The 21,480-nt window shown below is 35.3% G+C and overlaps 1 protein-coding gene across 1 annotated transcript in view; it reads left to right on the top strand.

The window, feature by feature from the left end:
* The window catches only part of LOC125318546 (dynein axonemal heavy chain 5-like), a 151,230-nt gene that overhangs the window by 8,835 nt on the left and 120,915 nt on the right, over positions 1 to 21,480 (top strand). The window contains exons 6-26 of the mRNA XM_048289429.1: positions 825 to 896; positions 1,480 to 1,581; positions 2,523 to 2,709; positions 3,426 to 3,591; positions 3,701 to 3,794; positions 4,914 to 5,012; positions 6,324 to 6,505; positions 8,289 to 8,408; positions 9,100 to 9,301; positions 10,685 to 10,780; positions 11,493 to 11,666; positions 11,760 to 11,849; positions 12,240 to 12,395; positions 13,350 to 13,489; positions 14,914 to 15,065; positions 17,014 to 17,221; positions 17,896 to 17,983; positions 18,100 to 18,223; positions 18,339 to 18,502; positions 19,640 to 19,732; positions 20,835 to 21,038. Of these exons, the coding sequence (XP_048145386.1) occupies positions 825 to 896; positions 1,480 to 1,581; positions 2,523 to 2,709; positions 3,426 to 3,591; positions 3,701 to 3,794; positions 4,914 to 5,012; positions 6,324 to 6,505; positions 8,289 to 8,408; positions 9,100 to 9,301; positions 10,685 to 10,780; positions 11,493 to 11,666; positions 11,760 to 11,849; positions 12,240 to 12,395; positions 13,350 to 13,489; positions 14,914 to 15,065; positions 17,014 to 17,221; positions 17,896 to 17,983; positions 18,100 to 18,223; positions 18,339 to 18,502; positions 19,640 to 19,732; positions 20,835 to 21,038 (2,913 nt within the window). The remainder of the gene's footprint in view (positions 1 to 824; positions 897 to 1,479; positions 1,582 to 2,522; positions 2,710 to 3,425; positions 3,592 to 3,700; positions 3,795 to 4,913; positions 5,013 to 6,323; positions 6,506 to 8,288; positions 8,409 to 9,099; positions 9,302 to 10,684; positions 10,781 to 11,492; positions 11,667 to 11,759; positions 11,850 to 12,239; positions 12,396 to 13,349; positions 13,490 to 14,913; positions 15,066 to 17,013; positions 17,222 to 17,895; positions 17,984 to 18,099; positions 18,224 to 18,338; positions 18,503 to 19,639; positions 19,733 to 20,834; positions 21,039 to 21,480) is intronic.

Raw genomic sequence — 21,480 nt, 5'->3', positions numbered from 1 at the left:
TGTGCACTTCTAGTTTAAAAGTGCATTTCTTCAGTGGCTTTTTATGCCCTTTCACCGAATAATACTGCACATTACTCAAAAAATACCTTTAACATATCCTTTATTCCATTCAAATTCTTATAATAACCTCCTCCCTGTAATATCTAAGCATTATTCAACAACATATTCAAATTTTTCATTAAGATTCCTGATTAATTTTAGTTTTCTCCATCTCTTTTGGGGGAAATTGGGTCTTCTGTATACAATGGTCTTTGAATAAGACATGGTGATGCTTCGGTTTTCATTTTGGTTGTTATTGTTGTTGCTTTTTGTTGGCCCCAAAGAGCTTATGTTAACATTGTAATGCCAGGAAAGACACAGCAGAAGAATTCTTTCTTGCTTCCAGGGGAAAAGTGAGGTTCATTCTTCTGCCAATTGGACCAACTAGAATGGCTTTTCAGAATTGTTGCGGTTGAATTATTATTAGGTTTTTTGTTAGGTTTAATGGATAAATAGATAAAAATAAGCATCATTCAAGTACAGTAATAGGAAATAGCCTAGTTCACACGCTCTCCCCGAACTGCATTTTCTTAGTAGAGGTGCAATACTGAACCGGTCTGTCCAAAAGTGCATTTTTAATGTTCTTATGTCAGACAGGGAAATAACAGTGTCTGATTTGAGAGGGACAGATTTTCAAATATCCTGCAAACAGTTCACTTTTTGAGTAATTGATTTTCTACAATTTTGTTTTCAGCACACTTTTAGGATAAGTAAATTTTAAAGTAAATTACTTTTACTGTATACATGTATTCTTTTTAACTGTATGCATTTGGTCCTATTTACAGGACTTTACAGGAACTTGTGCATTTTTCCTAAGGACATCAGATGAAGTTATAACTGCATCAAATGTCTCCCAGGTAAGACCAAAATCATGCAGTGTTCGCAGTTTACTTAATATTTTCTCAGACCTTTATTCATACAATTGGAGTCAGAAAAAAAAGTAGGGAATGCTTATATGAAAATGTCTCATTGTATGATTGACAGTTCTTTTTCATAAGAGTAAGCATTTGTATTGAAGTAAAATTCTAATGATTTATAAATTAGCTACTTCATTATTATTAAACCTCAAGGTTTTAATTAATAAAAATCATTATTAATTAGTCATTAAGATATAAATTTTAATGACAATAGGGAATAAAGACATAAATTGGAAGATTTTATTTTAAGTAATGACCCTAAATTATGGAAATGCTGCACTTAAGTTGTATCTTTTAGACTTTTAAAATAAAGATAATTCTTGAAACTAACATAAGGTTTTCCGGCCTCTCATAGTTTATTGTGTATAAGAACAGTACTTTAACAGCCTTCTCTGACTTTCAGAGATACTCATGTTACTAGTTATGGACTGTATATGTGTCTGCATGTATCTAAATTTCACTCAAATAGTGTAATGCTGCAGAAGTTTACATGCATTGTGTTAATTTTTGTTTCTTTCCAAAGGAGGTGAATTTTGGCATGCTTGATTGTACTAATGGAAATATCCTTCAGGGCCTGGAATTTTTCTTGTCCCAGATCATGATACCAGCACTTAAATCCCAGCAGGTAATCAAACAATCAGTCTTTTTTTCTCAAGAACACGTGGAAGTAAGGCATGTTGCTGCTGCAGTTCTGTTTGTGCATCAGTTGGACCTAAAACAGAGGATATAAGAAGATACAAGTCTAATATAGGCCTTTATGAGAGTCATGCAATTTGTATACCAGTGTTTGAAATTCATGTGTCTACTGTTTATTTTCAAGCAATAGTACCAGCTTTAATTATTATGACAAAGGAGAATATAACACAGCAACCATACTAAGGTGAAAACAGTGATGACTTGATGAAAACTAGATTAGACCTGGATTGAAAGAAGTGTCAAGTCCTTCTGGCAGCACAAGGGATCAGTCCATGACTATTCTGGAACATGGACAGCAAACACTGTATTATATCTGGAATATCCAGCTTCTTTGATATTGTGGCATTTATTCTGTGGCACTCACAAAGCATCACAGTTGGTTCAGTTGCCTCTGGAAGCACACATTCAGAGGTGGGAAATACAAAGAAGCTCAGTGTCTGCTGAGAATGATGGTGTTGTGTGCTGTTACCACACACTGTCATTTTTTCTCCCCAGGAGCAGAAAGGGAGATAAGAGTCTGTTTTCTCTGTTCAGAAGGAGAAAAAAAAAAAAACAACCTAAAAAAAAAATACAATCGAGTAGAGAAATCAGTGACTGCTGACTTCAGAGTGAAGTCAGAGTGAAGTCAGAGACTTATATTTTTTAGAGCCTCTTGCTTATTTTTCTTGTCTAACAGACTAATTAAATCAATGCACACTTTAAAGTACTGATGGGTATTTTTTAAAGGGCATGTTGATAACTCTTTGTATACTGCCATGAATAAGAAATACTTTTCTAAAGAAAAATACCTTTTGTGTCAAAAAAAAAGAAGAAAGTGTGATCTTCACTTTTTTTTTTTTTTTTTTTTTGCATAAATCATAAAATAATCAGAACTGGGGAGCTGTAAAAGAAGGCTTGAAGAACAGCCAGATACAAGAGTTTCTGTATTCAGTGCATAAATTTGTGGGTACTTTGTCATCATCTAGACAGAATATAGAAGATAAAATTCAGCTCACAAAAGTGGATATTGATATTTATGTCAGAAACTTACAGAACCCATCTGACTGCATAACTGCGGGTGAGTAATTCCTACACCAAAGCAAACACAGTGATGCTGTTTATAAAATAAATGTTATGTCATTAGTAAAAATTTACTTTGAAGAATTAATGCATCTTCCCTGAGCTGTATACATTTTTCTGCTAACTCTTGCCAGGTTTCTGATTGTATAATTATAAAACCATCAATCATTTTCCCATATTTAGTTCACAGATCTTAAAGAATTAGGTAGTTGCTTGATATATCATGCAAGCAGTTGTCTGTATCCCTCCTAGTTTACTGGCCAGGTAGTTGCTGAGTGAATCCATATATTAGTGTGTGTGCTATTCACTTTCTTTGATACTGGAAAAATCCTATCCAATGTTATCTGACTCTGGGAACAAAACCAGATGTATTTATAAAAAAAAAAAAATTATAGAAATACATGTTTTTGTAAGAAAAAGAGTAGTTACGTCTCTTTCAACAATAGCTTTCTACCATTTCTTATGAACTCACTGTATTTCTAACGGTTTCCATTGTAAAGGATATGCAATAGTAACAGAGTAGGTAGATACAAGTATTACGCCTGTGTATCTTGATTTTAAAATCTCAATCTTTTCCTGCTGGTTGGTGATTCAAATATGCTGAGTTTACATAGTTTCAGATTATGTTTGACAAGAACATTTCTCTTCCGTAGTTTAAATTTCTGTATTTATTTCTTGGTGCTTATAAAACTGTCCAATTCTATGATTTTGAAGGCACTAACACAGAGGTCACTGAGAAACTTGAAGAAGTGGTCATGATTTGGACCAAACAGATCAGACAGGTTTTAGTGGAGGGTGAACAAATAAGAAGAGAAGCTGATGATGTTGGTCCATCTGCAGAGCTGGAACACTGGAAGTCAAGAATGTCATCATTTAACAGGTAAAATCCCTGCATTATTTCTCACAGAGTCTTAAAAAAAAGGATTTTTAAAAAATAAGGGTAAACTTTTATTCCAGAGAGAGTATTAAGTATGTTTCTTTCTTCAAAGCCTTTTAGATGAGATCAAGAGTTCAAGAGTAAAGAAAATTATAAGTATTCTTCAGGCAGCAAGATCAAAGACACTAAAGCAATGGAAAGAACTGGTAATTATTACTTTCTAATTAAAATTTTAAATTATTATGGTACTCTATTTGTCATATATACAGAACTGAACACAGTGCTAAAAATAAAAGTAGCTTTGAGTGTTTATTGTGGTTCTGCACTATGGTTTATTATCCATTTGTTGGAACATACAGCATAAATGATTCCGAAATTAAATAGATAACTTGAAAAGAAGTCAGTGCTTTTGTAATGTGTCTTTCATTAACATAATAGATAGCACAGTTGTGCGAAAGTAAAGCAGTTTTACAACATTTTTCTGTCTCTCACAAGCTGAACTCTGTGCAGGCCAACTGTAGAAGTCTGAAAGTCCATCATAATGCTTTCAGAATTGTTGAGAGCTGACTTTAGTGGCATAACTGCTACTTCATGTAAGTGGATATCTGTAATGGAAACTTATCAGGCAAAATTGTAGGCAAGACAGAAAATAAGCTGTAGACCATTTACAGTAAATGAGACCCCCACCCAGCCCCACCCCCCAGAATGTAGGTCTTCTATTGCTTAAGAAAGTATTCTACTGTTTTAAGAATAGACCAGGAAAAGTTTTTGATTTTGTGATTACCATATTTGCAGACTTTTATGATAGATGGAATTTGGATAAAAGTGTCTGTACAGAGCCAATACAAGCCAAAGGTGATGAACTAGTTTTCTTTCTTCCTAAAAACTAGCCCCCTATGTACTGGATAGTTCCACCTGACATGAACATAAGGATATACAGGCATTAGTTGCGAACTCATTGTTTAGTAAGCACCCTGGTACATTTCAGGGATCTTGTCTAAGTTTAGTAGAGTGGGTCCTGTGCTGAAACCATTCTAAAATCTAAGTTGGATCCATGAGGAGGAAAAAACTTTGTGGGTCTAAGTAAGGTTTTGCTTTAAACCACATCCAAAATGTTGCTGACCACCAGGAAGATCTTACCTATTTTTGCATGTAAAAGCAGTTATTTCCTATGTGAAAAATAAATAGCATATTTGAAAGCATTTCTGTGGGAAAATGTTTGCAAGATGGAATCATAGTCTTGTGTGCTATAAAAGAGAAAGAACTTGTTCAGAAAATTTTCACACTAATAATTCTATTCCTTTCTTTTTTTCTCATCCCTTCAGGATGGTAGTATAACAATTGCTGCCAATGAAGCTAAGGACAACGTGAGATATTTATATACATTGGATAAATTTTTCAGTCCACTTGCAAATGCTTCACCTGTAAGTCTTGTAAAGGCAGTTAATGTGAAATTCAGAAAAGGAACAAAGGGCTTTTGTTGCTATAAAACAGCTATTTTTCCTTTTAATATATAACTCTTATACTTAGTTATTAGTGGACAACTTAACTCCTTAGGCATTAGTGAATTGAGCTTACTGATTTTAAACTAGCCAGCAATAATAATACCTTTTTTTTTGGTGTAAGAAGTAGTTATCATTCCAGAAGATAATTAAAGGGTATGAAAAAACTAAGCATCAGATTGTGCTTTTCTAACCCAGTAATGAGCTGAGTTGCCTTTGTGAGCTTGAGTCTTACATATGGTACCTCTGTCTGCATGCTTTAGTTAGGACTTACTTGTGATTGTTTCATTGCAAAAGTCATAAAATGATCTTAAACCTTTGGTTGAGCTAAAATTGGTCAGCTTCCACTTATTTTACAGGTTAAAGCTGTTTCTCTTGTAGGTAGCACTGTTATCCTGGTTCATAAAACTTATTTTCATAACCATATAGGTCTCAGAGTTCATTTTTTTAAGTGAGAACATGAATTTTCGTTATACTGACACTAGACAAAATTGTCTAAGCTTGCATAGTTCAGAACATTTACACATAATCCAGCTGGTAGCAATTTTTCTAAATAATATTTTCAAATCTTTATCTCTTTTGCATCCATTGTGTTATTTTACACTGCTCTTCTGCAAATATTCACTGTTCCATCATATTGGACTTGACCTTTAGATACCATACTTTTTTTATCCTTTTCTAGACCAGTCACTGTCTCTTGTTCTGGGTTCTCAGTGTATTTCTGTGAAATATTTCCTTGGGACAGAAAACTCTGTAGTTCAGTATCCAGTAAGAGTGAGATTATTGTTGCCTTGCCTCCTGCTGGATTTCTCTTCTGTACAGACCTTGGCAAAACAAGCAAAGGCCAACTTTCTCCTTGTCCTTTCTACAGCAGACCCACTCTTCTGTAGCAGGGTATCACCTCTTTTCCTCAGGTATTATGTTCCTCTGCACCTTCATGTACTGGAGGCCATGGCCAAGCAGAGTACAGCCTCTGGTTTTCCTGTGGAAAATCCTGCTGTGTAAAAGACCTATTCATTTATTCATTACCCTTTTCCCACATTTTTGTCTTGGTCATAGTGTGATGGGTCTCCGCAAGTGAATTGGATGGTCCATTTTGTAATGATCTGTCTACAAGAACACAAAAAGATGATTGTCCACTGATAAACATATTCCCAGAGCTGTCACATTTTCCACTGTATTGAATTTCAGGAAATTCAGATTGCTGACTTCCCCATTCTTTTGCTGTTATAGGTAACAGTGATGGAGCACATTCCCAGTCTAATGAACACTGTCTGTATGATCTACTGTACATCACCGTACTACAACACGTCAGAGCACATGACATCCCTGTTTCTTAAAATCACCAATCAAATGATTAACACATGCAAAACCTATCTATGTGAAGGTGTTTCAAAAATATGGGACCTGGACAGGTGATAGAACTTTAGTAATTTCAACTGCTGTTGTTGACACTAGAAGTAAAATTGTAGATTAGTCATCAAGATTATTAATAGGTAAATTTACGTAGCCCTTTGTCCTCCTATTAGGCAGTGATTCCTATGTTAATTTTAAACTGGTGACTACTATTTCTGTGTAGAATTAAGTACTCTGCAAAAACAAATTTACTGTGTGAGAAAACCCGTTATTGGAAACCATGTAATATATACTAGTATACAACACTTGATATATTGTCCCCATGGATTTTTTTAGACCAAAACACATTCAAGAAATTTGAACTGGGAGCTTAAATTCTTCATAAAAAAGCTCCAAGGACAGACTGGCAAAGTTCCATCCAAGATTTATATTTTGCTTTTACTGGACATGAAAGTCAGTTTGAGGAAGGGAACAATATCCAATTTTTGTGACCAAAATCACAGTTCAGTTGTATTTGGGACATTTCAGGGAAGGGATGAGTTAGCTGCTCTACAGCTGCTTGTCTGAGTGCTATACACAGCATAAATGGGAGCACAGAAGTGTTTGTATGAAACTTATCCATTGGGTGGCGAATTCTGATGTCACTGGCAGAAAAGTGTATCTGAAGGTTGACAAGTGCAGATAACATAGGCAGAACACATAAGAGCAGGTCAATTATTTTCATGCAAAAAAGAAGGGGGAAATCACAGAGAGAAGTTAAGATGAACATGACATCTGAAGCTGTCAGCTAGAAAATTAATAGTTGGAATAGTCTCTTGGAATAGTCTAACTCTGGAGTAAGATTATGGGTATTGACATGAAAAGGTGTTACAAGCCTCATCAAAGCAGATAGTCAGGATGTCTCTGCTTAAATTCCAGCCAAGTCAAAGGTGACTCTGAGGTAACAGGCTAGGAGACAAAAGTAAATCTAACCATTTTGACTTCCCCTGTATTTTGGTGTAGATAAAGGGAATTTTTCAGAAATTACCTGTAATCAATTAAGTACTGATTATGTTTATTCTAAAGAATTAATGTAAATAAAAGTAGAGTACTTTTTTTGTTTATTCTAGCAGACTTTATTTCTGAGACATTCTTCTCATTTCCTTAATTGCTCTTGCTATCCCTGCGAAAGTTTTTCTCTGTCCCAGTTAATGGTTTCAGCCTATAAATTTGACTACAATTTTAATTCCCAATGATCTTTTGGAAGATGAAAGACAAAGCCAAAGTGGAGCAACAGCCCTGGGCAAATGGCTTATGGCTCGTTTCCATGCCTCATCTATATATCTCGTGTGGTACCTCAGGGTTAATGAACAGCTGTGTATAAGATGTAACTGTATTTGGCCTTAGGAACTAAGTTCTTCTTGGTGTATCTTTTTTTAAAAAAAAGACTCCTCATGCTTATTTTAGTGTGGAAAAATATTTCTCTAATCCTGTCTGCTTAGAAAAAAGAAGGAAACAAACAAAGGAAAACCTATCAGCAATACTTGATACAGAAGACGAGAAATGGCCAAACTGCAAGCATTCAGTAGCCAGCATTAACCCAGCATAGATCCTTTGTGGTGTATGCCATGAAAGTTTTGGATTGATGACAATGAACCCTAAGATAAAAATATCCAATCTAGATAACAGGTTTAAGTAAAAAACTTCTGATGTAAACAGAATAATTTGAATGTTTTTCATATAATATATAATTTTGTGTTTTTATTTTGTAAAGTTGCATATTTGACTGAAATATTTCATTTGTATTTATGCTCTTTTGAAGACCTTAGGATGATTCTCTGTCTTCTGTATTTTCTTCTTTAGGGAAGAATTGCTGAAGAGGATACAACAATGCATTTCCCTCAAAGAAAAGTACCAAACGTCCTTTCAGAAAATTAGGGAGGAGCTAAAGGAAAATCCAAGTGACAGGCAATTTGATATCAGGTCTATAATTCACTCCAGTATTGAATCATATTGATGTGTACAATTTATAAATGAGATGTAATTATATCTGCTGGCTAACAGAAAAGCTATATATTCAATTAAAATGAAGTACTTATTATAATCAGAACGTGATCTTGCAGAGTGTGTTTTTTTATTTTTATTCAGGAATAAACCAGGTTTTCGCCAGTCACTTGTTGATTCAGTAGAAGTCCAAGGGAACTTCAGAGGAATTTATGAATTTATTAATTGAATACAAATGTATGTGTATGGTATGAAATCCTAACAAATTTGAATCATGAATGTAAGTGAAAACACTCTCAGGGAATTCAGTCAGCTTTGAGCTGGGTTCTCGATCACAATGCCAAGGAGTGTTTTACCTGTACTGGCACTTAAATCATGGGGTGTTTCTCAGTATTGTGCATTCACATTTTCTTCTGCAAATGTCTTATTTAAAAGAGTTACTCCTGTGAAATGTGGTAAAGAGTTTTTAATGACATCTGTAAGGATTAAGCATTTTCTGGTTTATATACATGAATTGAAGGAGTTTTTTTGTTGATATGTAATCATTACAGTATGATTTTTTTGTGGTGTGAAACTTGATAGCAGCTCTGGTAGGATATATGTGGGTTAAATAAATCTGTTGCAAAGAGATTTTCATAAAAAATCCCTCTGTTGTTTTTTTTATTGTTAGTGAAAACTATATATTTGGAAAATTTGAAACCTTCTGTAAACGTTTGGAGAAAATTTCAGACATGAGCAATACTATGGAAAGCCTTTTAGAGCTCCAGCGTGTAAAAATAGAAGGCATTGAAGAGATCACTGCTCAATACCAGAGCATTGCTACAAACATGAAATCCAAACAGTATGATGTTCTGGACCATAGGAAAAAAGAGGTACTTATATTCAGCACTTGTGTGACAATTATTCTGTTAATTCTGTACTTTTCACCAGAGTTTTGCAAAGAATGTTGGATATTATAACAATGCATATATTATTTTTCAGTAACTGTAATACCAATACTCTCATACCTTTTAATACAAATTGAAAGTGTTAGGGTAAATTTGCTTTTTACTTCAAATGTTTTTGTTAACTTTTTGTGAACTAGGTTTTGTGTGATAGGTAAAGCTACAAACAATTTTTTCTAAACTTGATTGTTTTGAGATGCATGTATTTTGAACTGCAGAAAGAAAACTAATTTAGGTATATTAACACACTAAATACAGTTTCTCTAATAATAAGTTATACTCAGTATTATTAAAAAATAATAGTGATGGCAGTATTCTAGAAAAGTTAGTAAAGGCTCATTTTAGGAGGAGAAGAGAATGATATCACTCCAAGTGCTGAACAGAATGATAAAAGCTAAAGTGGCTTTTCAAATGCTCCAGTCTCATGTTTTAATACATGCTGCACAGGCTGGAATTGAGCTGCTTTGTTTGAGCTATAGCCTGCTTGTTTTGCAGAGTTAATGGTCTCACAATAGAAGTTCTAGAAGTGTTGACTTACTCTCCTGCCTTCCTGTACTGAAGCTTGCCACTGTCATTAACTTTCCTTTAAACATTTAACCTGGAATACTTGTGGCTTTCTTCTGACTGTTTGATGGCTTATGTTTCTCTAATACTTGCTGCGTGGCTCTTTTGTGAAAGAGGGCATTTACTGTTCACTGGAATTTGGAGGGGCTAAAAAATGGCATGGCTTGTCTACACCTGCGTGTTTGGAGCAATATCTATTATGGACTGTCTTCCCAAGCTTGTGCAGTGCTCTCTTTGAGAGAAGCTTACTCTTTTTGTTAGAACCCCATTATTTGGGACTCCTAAGAAAAATTTCTACAGATAAATACACAAATTACTTGTAAGAGCTGCCAGATTTGGTAATAACTTCCCTTAGTGTGTAAGGTGCTCTAGAGAGCCTGCCAGTTTGCTCACCTTTGATGGTTTCATACCTGGACAGTAAGCTGAGCACTCTCCTGTGGCAGGGCTGCAAGTCGCTGATGAGCGTGCTCTGTTCTCTCTGATGAGGTTATGAGTTTTCCTCGGCCTGTCTGTATTCCTCCATGCTCCTTTGTGTCCATGAAGATGAGGTTTTAATTATTTAACCTAACACAGTTTTGTTTGCTTTGCTTAGAGCCTTTGTTGCTGGTGTTGTTCCTGTTGTTTTTAGTGCAGTGCTGAACACATGCACCGGGTAGATAGATTCCCAAAAAGCTTCAGAGAAAGGGTTTTTTTATAAAATGAAAGTGGCACTACAGATGATTTTTTTTTCTTTTGCTCTTATTCTAGTTTGAAAAAGATTACCTTGAATTTAAGAACCAAATTGCAGCGCTGTATGAATCTATACAGGAATTTGTGGATTCCTGGTTTGAGAAGGCCGTAACTGTAAGTTATGTTACAAATGCAACCCCCTGCTTCTCGTGCTCGGAAGGGCTGAGTACCCATAGCTCCTACTAAACTCCTTCATTACTGCCAGTGTTCTGTGCTGTGCTGGTGGCTGCCGGAGATAATGTTGGAGGACATCAAGCCTATTACAAATGTTCTAAAAGTTGCTTGCTGTAAAGGAATATTCATTCTTACTTGGTGCCAAGTGTATGTTCCATCTTTCCATGCCAATTTTATAGCTCTATATTTTGAAGTTTATTTTCTTTCTTCATCCTGGTGTTTTCTGTTGCTTTTCTAAGTTATTCCTGTTTGACCGGCAGGAGTAATGAAATAATGTCTGCCATCTGTTTCCTTGATGTCAATACTGTTCATTGGCTCAGGCCCTGATCATGATATGAGATGTTAATGAAGTGTGAGTAAAGATGTAGGTGTTCTATCACAACTGTTTGCTGAAAAAAAGGAGTGAGGATTTGAGAGTCAGAAAAAACCCAAACTGTAGTGGTAACAGTTTCTTGGTTTATACAAGGGTATGTATCTCCTGTGTGAGAAAAAATATAGAAATAAAATACACAAACTTGTCTGGATTTTTCTGTATTTCTTAGAAAACAACTTACAAATTTACATGGCATATTCTAAATTAATAAAATGCTGTATGGACAATGCCCTTCTGAACTGTTATCTTCTGCAATAAATGCTCTATCTTCCTTTTTAGACTGAACAGATGCTGGGATTTCTGATGAAGCTTGAACAAATAGGAGAAAATAATATTGATCTTAATGAAAAGTATATCATTGTTCTTCAGCAGTACAGCCAAGACTTGGAGTTTATTCAAAACCTCTATCAGAAGGAAAAGGAAAATCCACCTATACCACGTAATATACCACCAGTAAGAATGAAGTAATGGAGAGAGAAAAATTACTTTACTTCTTGACTGTTTTTAAGTTAATGAAAATATAACCTCATATCTTCTGTGTTTTAGGTAACAGGGAAGATTATGTGGGCTCAGCAGTTATTCAGGAAAATTGACCGTCCAATGACATTTCTTAAAAAGAAAACCGCACTTCTGAAGGTTGGAAATTAGCAGAGTAGGATTTGTGCTAAGCTTTCAAGGATGTTATTAACAGATGCGTGATTTACTTTTATACTTCTACACTCACTTTTCTTTCTCACTGGGCCATTAGTGCCTTGTATAGGTCATAGTATAGACTTTGTTCTATGGGCAAGATTGGGAGGAAAAATCAGGAAAAAGAGTTATGTTGGTTAGAGTGGTTGAATACTACTTAATAATTGAATTCCTAAATATATTGCTGTGTTTCTGTGTCTTACCTCATTTCTAAGACAGCATAATTTAGAGCTTTCTATTTTTGAGAGGAAAAGCCTAATGGAGGGCCTTTCTACTGTGTTAGACTCATTGAATTGTTTAAGTGGTGCTTTTACTTTTTTCCCCCCTAAATTGCAGACACTGGAAATGAAAAAAGTTGTCAAGAACTACAATAAAATGGCTGCAGTTCTTTTGGAATTTGAGCTTGTTTATCATAGGGCCTGGTGCAGGTTTGCTGACCAGGCTAGGAATGCTCTGTGTGCTCCCTTACTTGTCAGGCACCCAGAAACCGAGGTAAATATGATTTATTTTTTGTATTACTGTTATATGATGTAGTATTACACACGTTACTTTGGTCATATCACTGATAGACAAGAAAAAATTAAAATAACCTTAATAGGGTTAAAAAATGAGCTATTTGAGTTGGAATTTTTTTTCGTTTTTGTGTATATTTATGATACATCTCATAATGTCTCTTTCTTATAAGGTTTCTGTCTTATTCAGGGTGTAAAAGAGGCAGTGTCCAGCAAATACATATATACTACTGACTTATCTACATTCTCTAGATATTTTTTCCTTGTTTGTTTTCTATGTTAACCAAAATTTTAGTTGAGGAAGGAATTTTTTGTTAGATCATGGTCTTTTCTGCAGTGATCAGTATCACTGTGTTGAATATATTGCAATAATTCATTAATTTGCTTTCAAAACTGCTGAGGCAGAAAGTCTTACTTCACAGATTTTTTTTTTCTGCTGTAGTGCAGAGAAATTATGGTTAAAATGTGGCATTTTTTGTACTAATGATTCCATAATAGACAACTAGAACATAGTTTTCAAATTTATGTAGCATCTTAATAACATTTAGTGCCCCCAAAAGTGTAGAGATTATCCTTCACAATATTTCTCCCTAGTTACTGATGGAGAAACTGAGATGAAAAGGCAAATTAGCTTCCAGAGAATACAACTGCAGAACAAGAATTAACAAGAATTAAACTTAGGATGTCATGGGAGCCAAGTGCTTAGGGCATAGGGAAGGAGTCACAAGAAATTGAAATCAGTGTAAGATATTGGCTGATTAATACTTTGGGAAGCCCATATACTTGTAGGGGAGGTTGGAGAAGAAACATGGGTATCTCTTACAAATTCTCTCCAGTCATCTTCATCTCTTTTTATGATCCAGTTATAGCACACTACATTTAACTACCAAACTAGTGTCTTATTTTCTATTTCTTTTTTTCACTCTACATGAAGGAATTATTTGTAAACTTAGACCCAATGGTCCTGGAAGTACTTTATGAGACAAAATACCTGAGAAAAATGCATTTTGAAATTCCGAATGTTGTCCTTGTCTTGTGTGCAGCTGAAGAACAGATCAAAAGACATCAAAGGGAGTGAGTGAACACTTTCTGGATTTGTTTCTCATCTGCAAATGGGAATCCCTACCTTTGAGTCTGTTGCATATATTGCTTTTGATTTATTATAATTTTTCTCTTTGATGGAGTTTAATTGAATTTTAGTTGCTTTCCTCTGTATTTGCATATTAACATGCAGTTGTTCCTATTTACACACATATCTCATTGCTTGGAAATGCCTAGATGTTTTTGTTTTGTTACTTCAACAGCTGCTGTAAAGTGGAGCTCTTAGGTGCTGCTATTATTAGTACCAGAGTGCATCTGTGCACTCTAATATAGCAATTACACTGCAAAACATTACACCTAACATAAGATTTTTTCCTCTTAGAAAAATAAGCTGGAATTTACCACTTGATTACAGCACTGCCCAAACACGTGTATAGGTAATACATCACTTAAGTTATAACTTGGTCTCTCATGTTGAATACCTAAAATCACTTTTGTTGATTTAAAATAATTTCTTTCTGTTTCTTGTAACAGTCCAAATCTCTGCTGCAAGAGTTCTTTTATTCTCAGGGATGCTGATGGTTAATTCTAGAACTCTCTAAACAGGGATGTTCAGTCTTAAAAAAGCAATGTTTTGTGAGGAGTGTTCTTTAGTTCTTAATTAGAATTGGACAAAAAGGGATGAAATTTAAAGAATTTCATAAGTACTTCAATCTCTCCTCCCTTTTTCTGTTAGTTTTCACAGTTTCACTCTTACAATGCAACGTTTTTCATTGATTTTCTGTGGAGTGTTTAAGGACAATTAACCATAAATTTTTAATGTGCAAGACAAACTTCTGTATGTTACAGACCTCCAAAAAGCAACAGCCCCAAATTTTGCCATCCAACAGGGAAAAAAAGTACAGATAATGTTTGCAATAAAAAAGAAATCCAAACCCATTATGTATCTGACCTTGGAATTATCTTTGCTTCTAATTCTTGTTTACGCAGTTTCTTTGAGTAGCTCCATTTTCATGGAGCTATACTGGTAAGTGTACTATTCAGACTTTGGGCTCTTTTTCTTTGGGATTCGGGGTTCTAAGTGGTTTGTACGTGATTTTTCTTAGAAGAAGTGTCATTTCATGCTATGTCATGTGAGATGGGAAGAAGGACACAAAAATGCCATGTTTTCAATTTCCTGTTTCTATATTTTTTTTAAATTGTAGTTAATTTTTCTTGGGAGAAAAATTCTCTAAATTGATCACAGTCACTTTGCTGGAGGTACTTATTTCTTCAGTCTGGTTCTCCTGTTGGTAAGGACAAAGAGGCCTGGTTGGTGTCAGGAAGAGCTGGGAAAGGTTCATGTTTTTAAGATGAGATCAGAACTTGCAAATCTTACTAACAGAAAATGTGTCCAAAATTCTGTGTGTTTCAAATATCTGAATGAAGCACATTATAAGCATGATTGCATGTTTCAGACTCCAGAACCTGCTGATCAGTTATAAGGAACATCTGAATAGGATCCCTGATGTGCTGAAACCACTGATGAAGCCATTCATAGGACAAATTGAGGATGCCCTTACTCCGGGCCTGATGCAGCTGTCATGGACTTCTCTGAACATTTATAAATGTAGGTAGTAGGAGAAGAAGTGGTGAGCTGTTCATACTCTTAGATGCCTGCATTCATTTTTATTTCTCTGTGAAAAATGTGTTTGTGTGAGGCAGCTGGTGTGGGGTCTGTAGCTCAGACCCAGGAAACCGTAACCAGTCTGGAGAGATGGTCCTGCGAAGAACCGTCTTCCCGGAGCCCATGTAGTTTTCTCTCAGGCACCGGAGTGCCTTTGCAGAGAGGCTGTCAGCTCTTTGGTGATAATCAGCTCATGATTTCAGCTCTTTGCTCTTCGAGGCAATCTCCAGGCCTGACCAGGAGGAGAGAGATGAAGGGACCCATATAGCAGTTCTGCATGGGGCAGCTTTATTAGTCCGCACCCCGCGAAGGGGAGGCCAGGGATGAGCACTCTAGTCTCACAGGGACAGAGGGCTGGGTCTTATAGGGATACAGGGGTTGGTGTGAGAGGGTAAAAGCCAATGGGTTACAAAGGATCTGCATAGGTTCTCCAAGAGGATCATGGGTCTGTGTCCTCTCTCACCGTAACTGAAAGGTGGCTGCCTTTTCCAGGGGGATTCTGCTGGGAGGTTGTGCAATCTCCCTATCTCAGCAGGCCTCCCTCCAGGGCAGAGGCTGGGCATACCCCACTTTTGTGGACTGACCTCTTCACTTTAGGTGGATAATTTTAGCCCAACTGCTACAAGAATGTGTGACAAGAGAACAGCCATGGGTGTTTTGATAATATCTTTTCTATAAAAAAATCTTCATAACTTATGCTGAACATCCTAGAAGTGACATGTCTGAAATCAAGGTTGGAGGTTTTTGTCCAAATCCTAATTTTTTTCCAAGAAAACATTTTTTTTATTAGGCACTGAGATTTTCCACCCAACCAGTAAGACACAACCGTAACCCTATCAAATACAGCATAAAATTGATTAACTGTTGTTAAAGTGTTATTGAAATGGGCATATATAAAACCATCACCAAGACTTTTATGTTGCAGTTTCATGGGAAAACAATAACTCATGCTTGTAAATTAGTTTTCAGTTGAGGTTGATTGCTGTTAGGCTTTCCCTTTTCTTCTTCCAAAGGAAAAGCAGCAATATAAACAAGAACAGGTACAGTCTAAATCTGAAAGTGAAATGTGGCACAGGTTTGTACAGCTGTTCATTTATGACTCTGCCATGTGGCAGTGGTTCACGGGGTTCTGACCAGTGCTTAAGGCAGGGCTGGTCACCTTTCAGCTTTACTTGACCTTTGCCTGACCAGAGCACAAGAACCAAATATCTGTGCCTTAGATATCGTAGTGATTTCTTTCTACATACAGTAGAAACATATATGTAATACCTTATGGTAGTAAAAGTGACAGAGGACATCAGATGATGTATTTTATATTTTGCAATGGAAATACGAAAGGGAAAGAATTTTTCCAGTCTATTCAGAAACAGTCAATTTTACCTTGCATTTAATAAACACATTTGTTAAAGCAGTCAGTTTATCTCTTTCCAAATTAGGTCATACATATGAAAGAAGAAATCTAATGGTTTAACAAGGTTGTAGTCTTGACTGGGGGAATTTTAGCCGTTTAATTTGTAAGTTAATTAAAATTACAAAAGTACTGTGTTTTGGTGCGTGTGTATGTAGGAGGACCAAAATAATTTTTGGGCACTTGTGTCCTCTCTGTTTTCTGTTCTATTTTGTTGATCCTTTTCATTACAATGTTGTTACCAAAAGAAGAGATATTTTGAAGTATATTGTTCTATTTATTATAAAACAGTTTAACTTAAAGATTCAAAAGTACAGCAAGTCCATCATGTTTCAGGCTTTCATTTCATATTTCATTGCCATTAAATCCTGATTTTATTGTAATACCTGGGAGGAGGCAGAGGTGAGTGGGAGGAAGGGGAGATGAGACTGAAGAGGTCTGTGTTTTGCATTGACTTGTTTTTATTTTGTTATCCTTGTTTAGTTATTCAGAATATTTACAGAACCCTGAGGGAGTTGGACTATGCAGTCAAAGCAGCATCTGATACCCTGGAATGCAGAATTGAAAGAATTCTGAAGGACATGTCAAATACTGCTCTGATAATTTTGCCAGAAGACAAACCTATAGATGTGACTTCATTCTTGGAACAAATAGAAAATCTTGCTATCTCTACTGCTTCCAAACTGTCTCAGTAGGTTTCTTAATTGCACAGACTTGAAGGCCATTTTTTGGGAAGGTTTCTTTACTTACTACTTTTGTATGCATAGAGATTTTACTTTTAAAATGTTATTGTAACAGAGTAGTAGTCTAGAGCAAAGTGATAGTCTTAGGATGCTGGGGAGAAGCGACAAAGTATCTTGAACACAGCAGCTGTGAAATAGCACAGTATTTAGCATTTAGCATTTATTTAGCATTTCTTAAATTTTTTCGTATACTATTCTGACAAGTAGCAAGAAAAATGGAGATGGATAGGACTTGAAATCTCATCCACATGTTAATTGCTTGTTTCTTAATACTTCTTTTGCTTTTATTTTACTTTCTGATTTCACAGATTATCTTACTGCCTCGTCATGATAAACCTGTTTTATTAGCTATAGCTGGAAAAAAAGCTTTTTTAAAAAAATTAGTATGAAGTCCAGTTGACTCAGCTATAATAGGATCTGACAAATGGGTTTCTTGTTAGTCAGCATGTTTTAATATCTTAAAATCTTTGTATGCCCAAGCAATGGGAACAAACTGAAAAACATTGAAAGGGCATTTCCCTGCACGTAAGTGCAGTGGGACTGGGGGTGTGTGCCTGGGAAATGACAAAGGGTATTCCTTATGTTTGATTCCCCATGGGTGACTGTAAGGTTGTTTTTGTAGGCAGAGCCAACAGGTGGAATGCTCTGTGTATGAACTTATAGGTATTCTTGAGCACAGTCTGAAAGCAGATGCTGGAAGAACTCTGGAGGTAAGACCTCTACAATGTAAAAAGTAGCCTTTTACAACCTAGTCAGATACTTGATATTTAATTTATATGCTGGATAATATGATTGTTTTCCTCAGAATTTTCCTTTCACTCTTCAGGATTCCTTCGCCTGTACACATCTTGACATGAAGCAGAAAACACGCTGCCAAGAATGTCTGTCCTGTAGCTACTATAACCTGATGGGACAGCTTTGTCAGAAGAATACTGACTCTTTGATCAGATGTGAGTTTGTCTTTTTCAGATATGGTTAATTTTTTTAATAAAATGTAAAGATTTTTTTCCCCTCAAGCTTATTGTGGTAAAAAATAATCCTCACTTGAATATTACATTTATTTAGGCATGAAGATTTCTTTAGAGTCTTTAAGACATCGATTGCATGTTATTGACTCCAGATATCAGACAACTAAGTTTGTAGAGGCACACAGGTTTCCTTTGTTCAAAGCTGAAGTTCAACTGGCTATTCCAAATATTGTTTTGAGACCAAGTCTTGAAGATATTCAGGTAACAAAATGATTGCACATATCAGTCATTTATGATAAAATGTTTATAAATGCATTGTTTTAAAACAATATATGCAAGTTTAGTTCTGGTATAAGAACTAAAAGGAAGGGGAAGAAAAGGTAAAAAGTCACTTAAGTTCATGATGCCACTGGATGCTAAGGACATGAAGCCATGGATCAGGTTTGTTATGCAGGAACTGCATAAGAAAGAACTGTTTTTCTCAAATCTCAGTAACTCAGTAAATCACAAACCTCTCCTTAGAGGCAAACATTTCAAAATGAGTGAAGAAGTAAAAATGAATGCCATCAATACAGCCTGATTGACTTTCTAGTCTCTTTAAACTTTCAGAACATAAAATCTGTTTAAAGTGTCATTCATAAATCAGCGCTCAACAGTAGTGAAATGTAAAGAAGAATATTACCAGCCTGAAGCCCTAAAGTGTGAAAAAATTTAAACACTTTTTAAAACTTATACTAATTTTGCAATATTTGTACACATATATTTCCAATATCCTATGACGTCTGAAATTATTCACAGAGTATTAGTTGTTTATGGTGTTGATTTGTGGACTTTTCACTTAGCATGGTGACTGTCAAAATCAGTAGTTGAATTAGTTCTCAAGTTTCATGTGCAGACTTCACAGTGTTGTCAGTAAGAAATCAGGCCACAAAGTGTGATTTTAAAATATCATACATAGAAACAGTCATCTGAAAATTTATGTAGCTGCCTGTATAGGTTATAGACTATACCATCACAAATTCAGGCAAATGTATTCAAGCATTCCAGCGTGAACATGAAAACTATCATTAATACCTCATAACAATGTTTATAACAGTTTTTAAGGGAAGTAGTACCATAACTAAGTTATAATCCCCAATGATTCATGATTACTGTTCATAAAGGCCTCTTATGTTCTTGTCTGAAAATCACATAAAGTTGGAAGGACTGTGATAAAACTTCATGGACTACTCTTTCCCCTTACAAAATGTGGTTTTGGGTGATCCTATGTCATGCTTATTTAGAATATTTCCTTTAAAGATAAAGGTATAATTTTTCAACCTTGGTATTGTTTGGAGGATCATCCCCCACTCACGTAATATCTCTGTGAGCTCAAGGTGAATGTTTTGCTTTTTTCAGAGTGCTGTAAACAAAGCAGTAAAGATCATACTGTCAATAGCCAAAGATATTCCCCTGTGGAAATTTGCTTACTTACATCATAAACAGCAGCAGGTGAGTATTTCATTTTGATTATTTAAAAAGATGTGGTATTTTGGTTAACATTTCTTAAGATTATATTCTGTACCAATACTTCCACTTGTTACTTTGTGGATCTTCCTGTGAGTCAAAGCCTAGTTTTTAATCTCTATGCTGAGTAATAAAACATAAGAGTAATAGTTCATAAATCTTATGTTTGGTAGTTTCTAATATTAAAATCAAAAGTTGCTTTAAAAGAATGTTTTAAGTATACTGTTCAAGTATGATGATGATAGTGTAGAACCAACACTATCTGTAAGTACTAACAGCTGAATATACATTATTATCGCTCTTCCCAAGCAACAACTCTTTTAAGTTAAACTGCAAGCCTTCATATGGCACCTATAATACTACAGTTCATACAGTAAAATATTTTAACTGGCATCAAAATTAGCACTAAAACCTTGGGAAGGTCTGAGGTTTAGATAGAAACTGAAATTTATTAAAGGACAAAAATGCACAGTACTGGTAATCATATGGCCTTAATTGTCTCATCTGGGAACAACATATGCACATATGCATGTAGGTCTGTGCTGAAAAGTGTCTTGGTAAAAATATTTTATTTTGTTGATATGACATGAAAAACAGATCAGCTCATTTCAGTGAAAAAACCCACATTCAAGTCCTACAAATAAATAATAATTAAGATTAAAGAAAAAAAGAACTAGGAGAATGTGGACTAAACTCTGTTTTGTCAAGCAGAATGTTTGCTTATTTCCAAGCAGCCAACCCTCCACTTCCTCCAGAACTTCGTACAGCCAAGAATGGGTATAGATTGTAATTCTACACAGAAGAAGGCAGAAAGATCTTAGCAGTTGTGTAGGAGAGAACAGCACAATTGTACTTTTATGTGGTGCATATTTGACTGATGTAATTCAGAGATGATTAATATAGAGCTCTGTAAAAATCCAAGCTGAGAACAGGGAGTGTCCCTGTGGATGCTTCTCTGCACTTTCTGTCTGTTCCTAGGAGTAGTTATTATTTGAGCATCACTGAACATTCCATGATTTAAAAATAGAAACAAAACTACAAACAAACTAGTGGATGTATTTCTTTTTTCTTGTTTAATTTATACCAGGTTGAACAAGCTGTTGCTTTAGAGATAGGTGATGAGAACAAACTCACCAGGATGGTGGCGCTGAAACCTTTAGACAAGCAGATCATCGAACATAAGGATGTAAACAAAGTGGTGATCCAACTAAATACAATTATTTTGTCTCTTAAAACTGAAGCACTGAGTCTTCTGAAGACCTTTTCTGAATTTTCAGACATCTGGAACAAGGTTAACTGCGTGCTTAATATAATATGTTGCTGTGTTATAAAATCTAAATAGTTTTTTAAAAAAAGTTATTGGTTGCATAAGGAATCTGTGCTCAGTAGAAATCACTGGTTTCATGGTAGAATCCATACACCTGTAATTCCTCTGTCTGCTCTTATGTTGACAAGAACCTGCAAATCTTTACCAATTAAAGCATCTAAGAAAGCAAGCAGAAGAACGCAAAAGAATTAAATTTAGAATTTAATTTAGAATATAAACAAGCTTATGCTTTCAAATGCTCATACATCTTTTTCACAGCATCTTGTCTGCATGTGTTGTGAAAAAGAATAGTGGAGCAGTCTCTTAGAAATTGGAGACTACAAAGCTATTCCTGAGTATTAAACTGACCAGTTCTTCTCAAGCAACCACTGCTGAAATATTCTTTTCTATTTTTTCACAAAAAAAG

The sequence above is a fragment of the Corvus hawaiiensis genome, chromosome 30 (assembly GCF_020740725.1).
Source record: "Corvus hawaiiensis isolate bCorHaw1 chromosome 30, bCorHaw1.pri.cur, whole genome shotgun sequence".
NCBI classification, from domain to species: Eukaryota; Metazoa; Chordata; class Aves; order Passeriformes; family Corvidae; genus Corvus; species Corvus hawaiiensis.
This window is presented reverse-complemented; position numbering and strand designations above follow the sequence as displayed.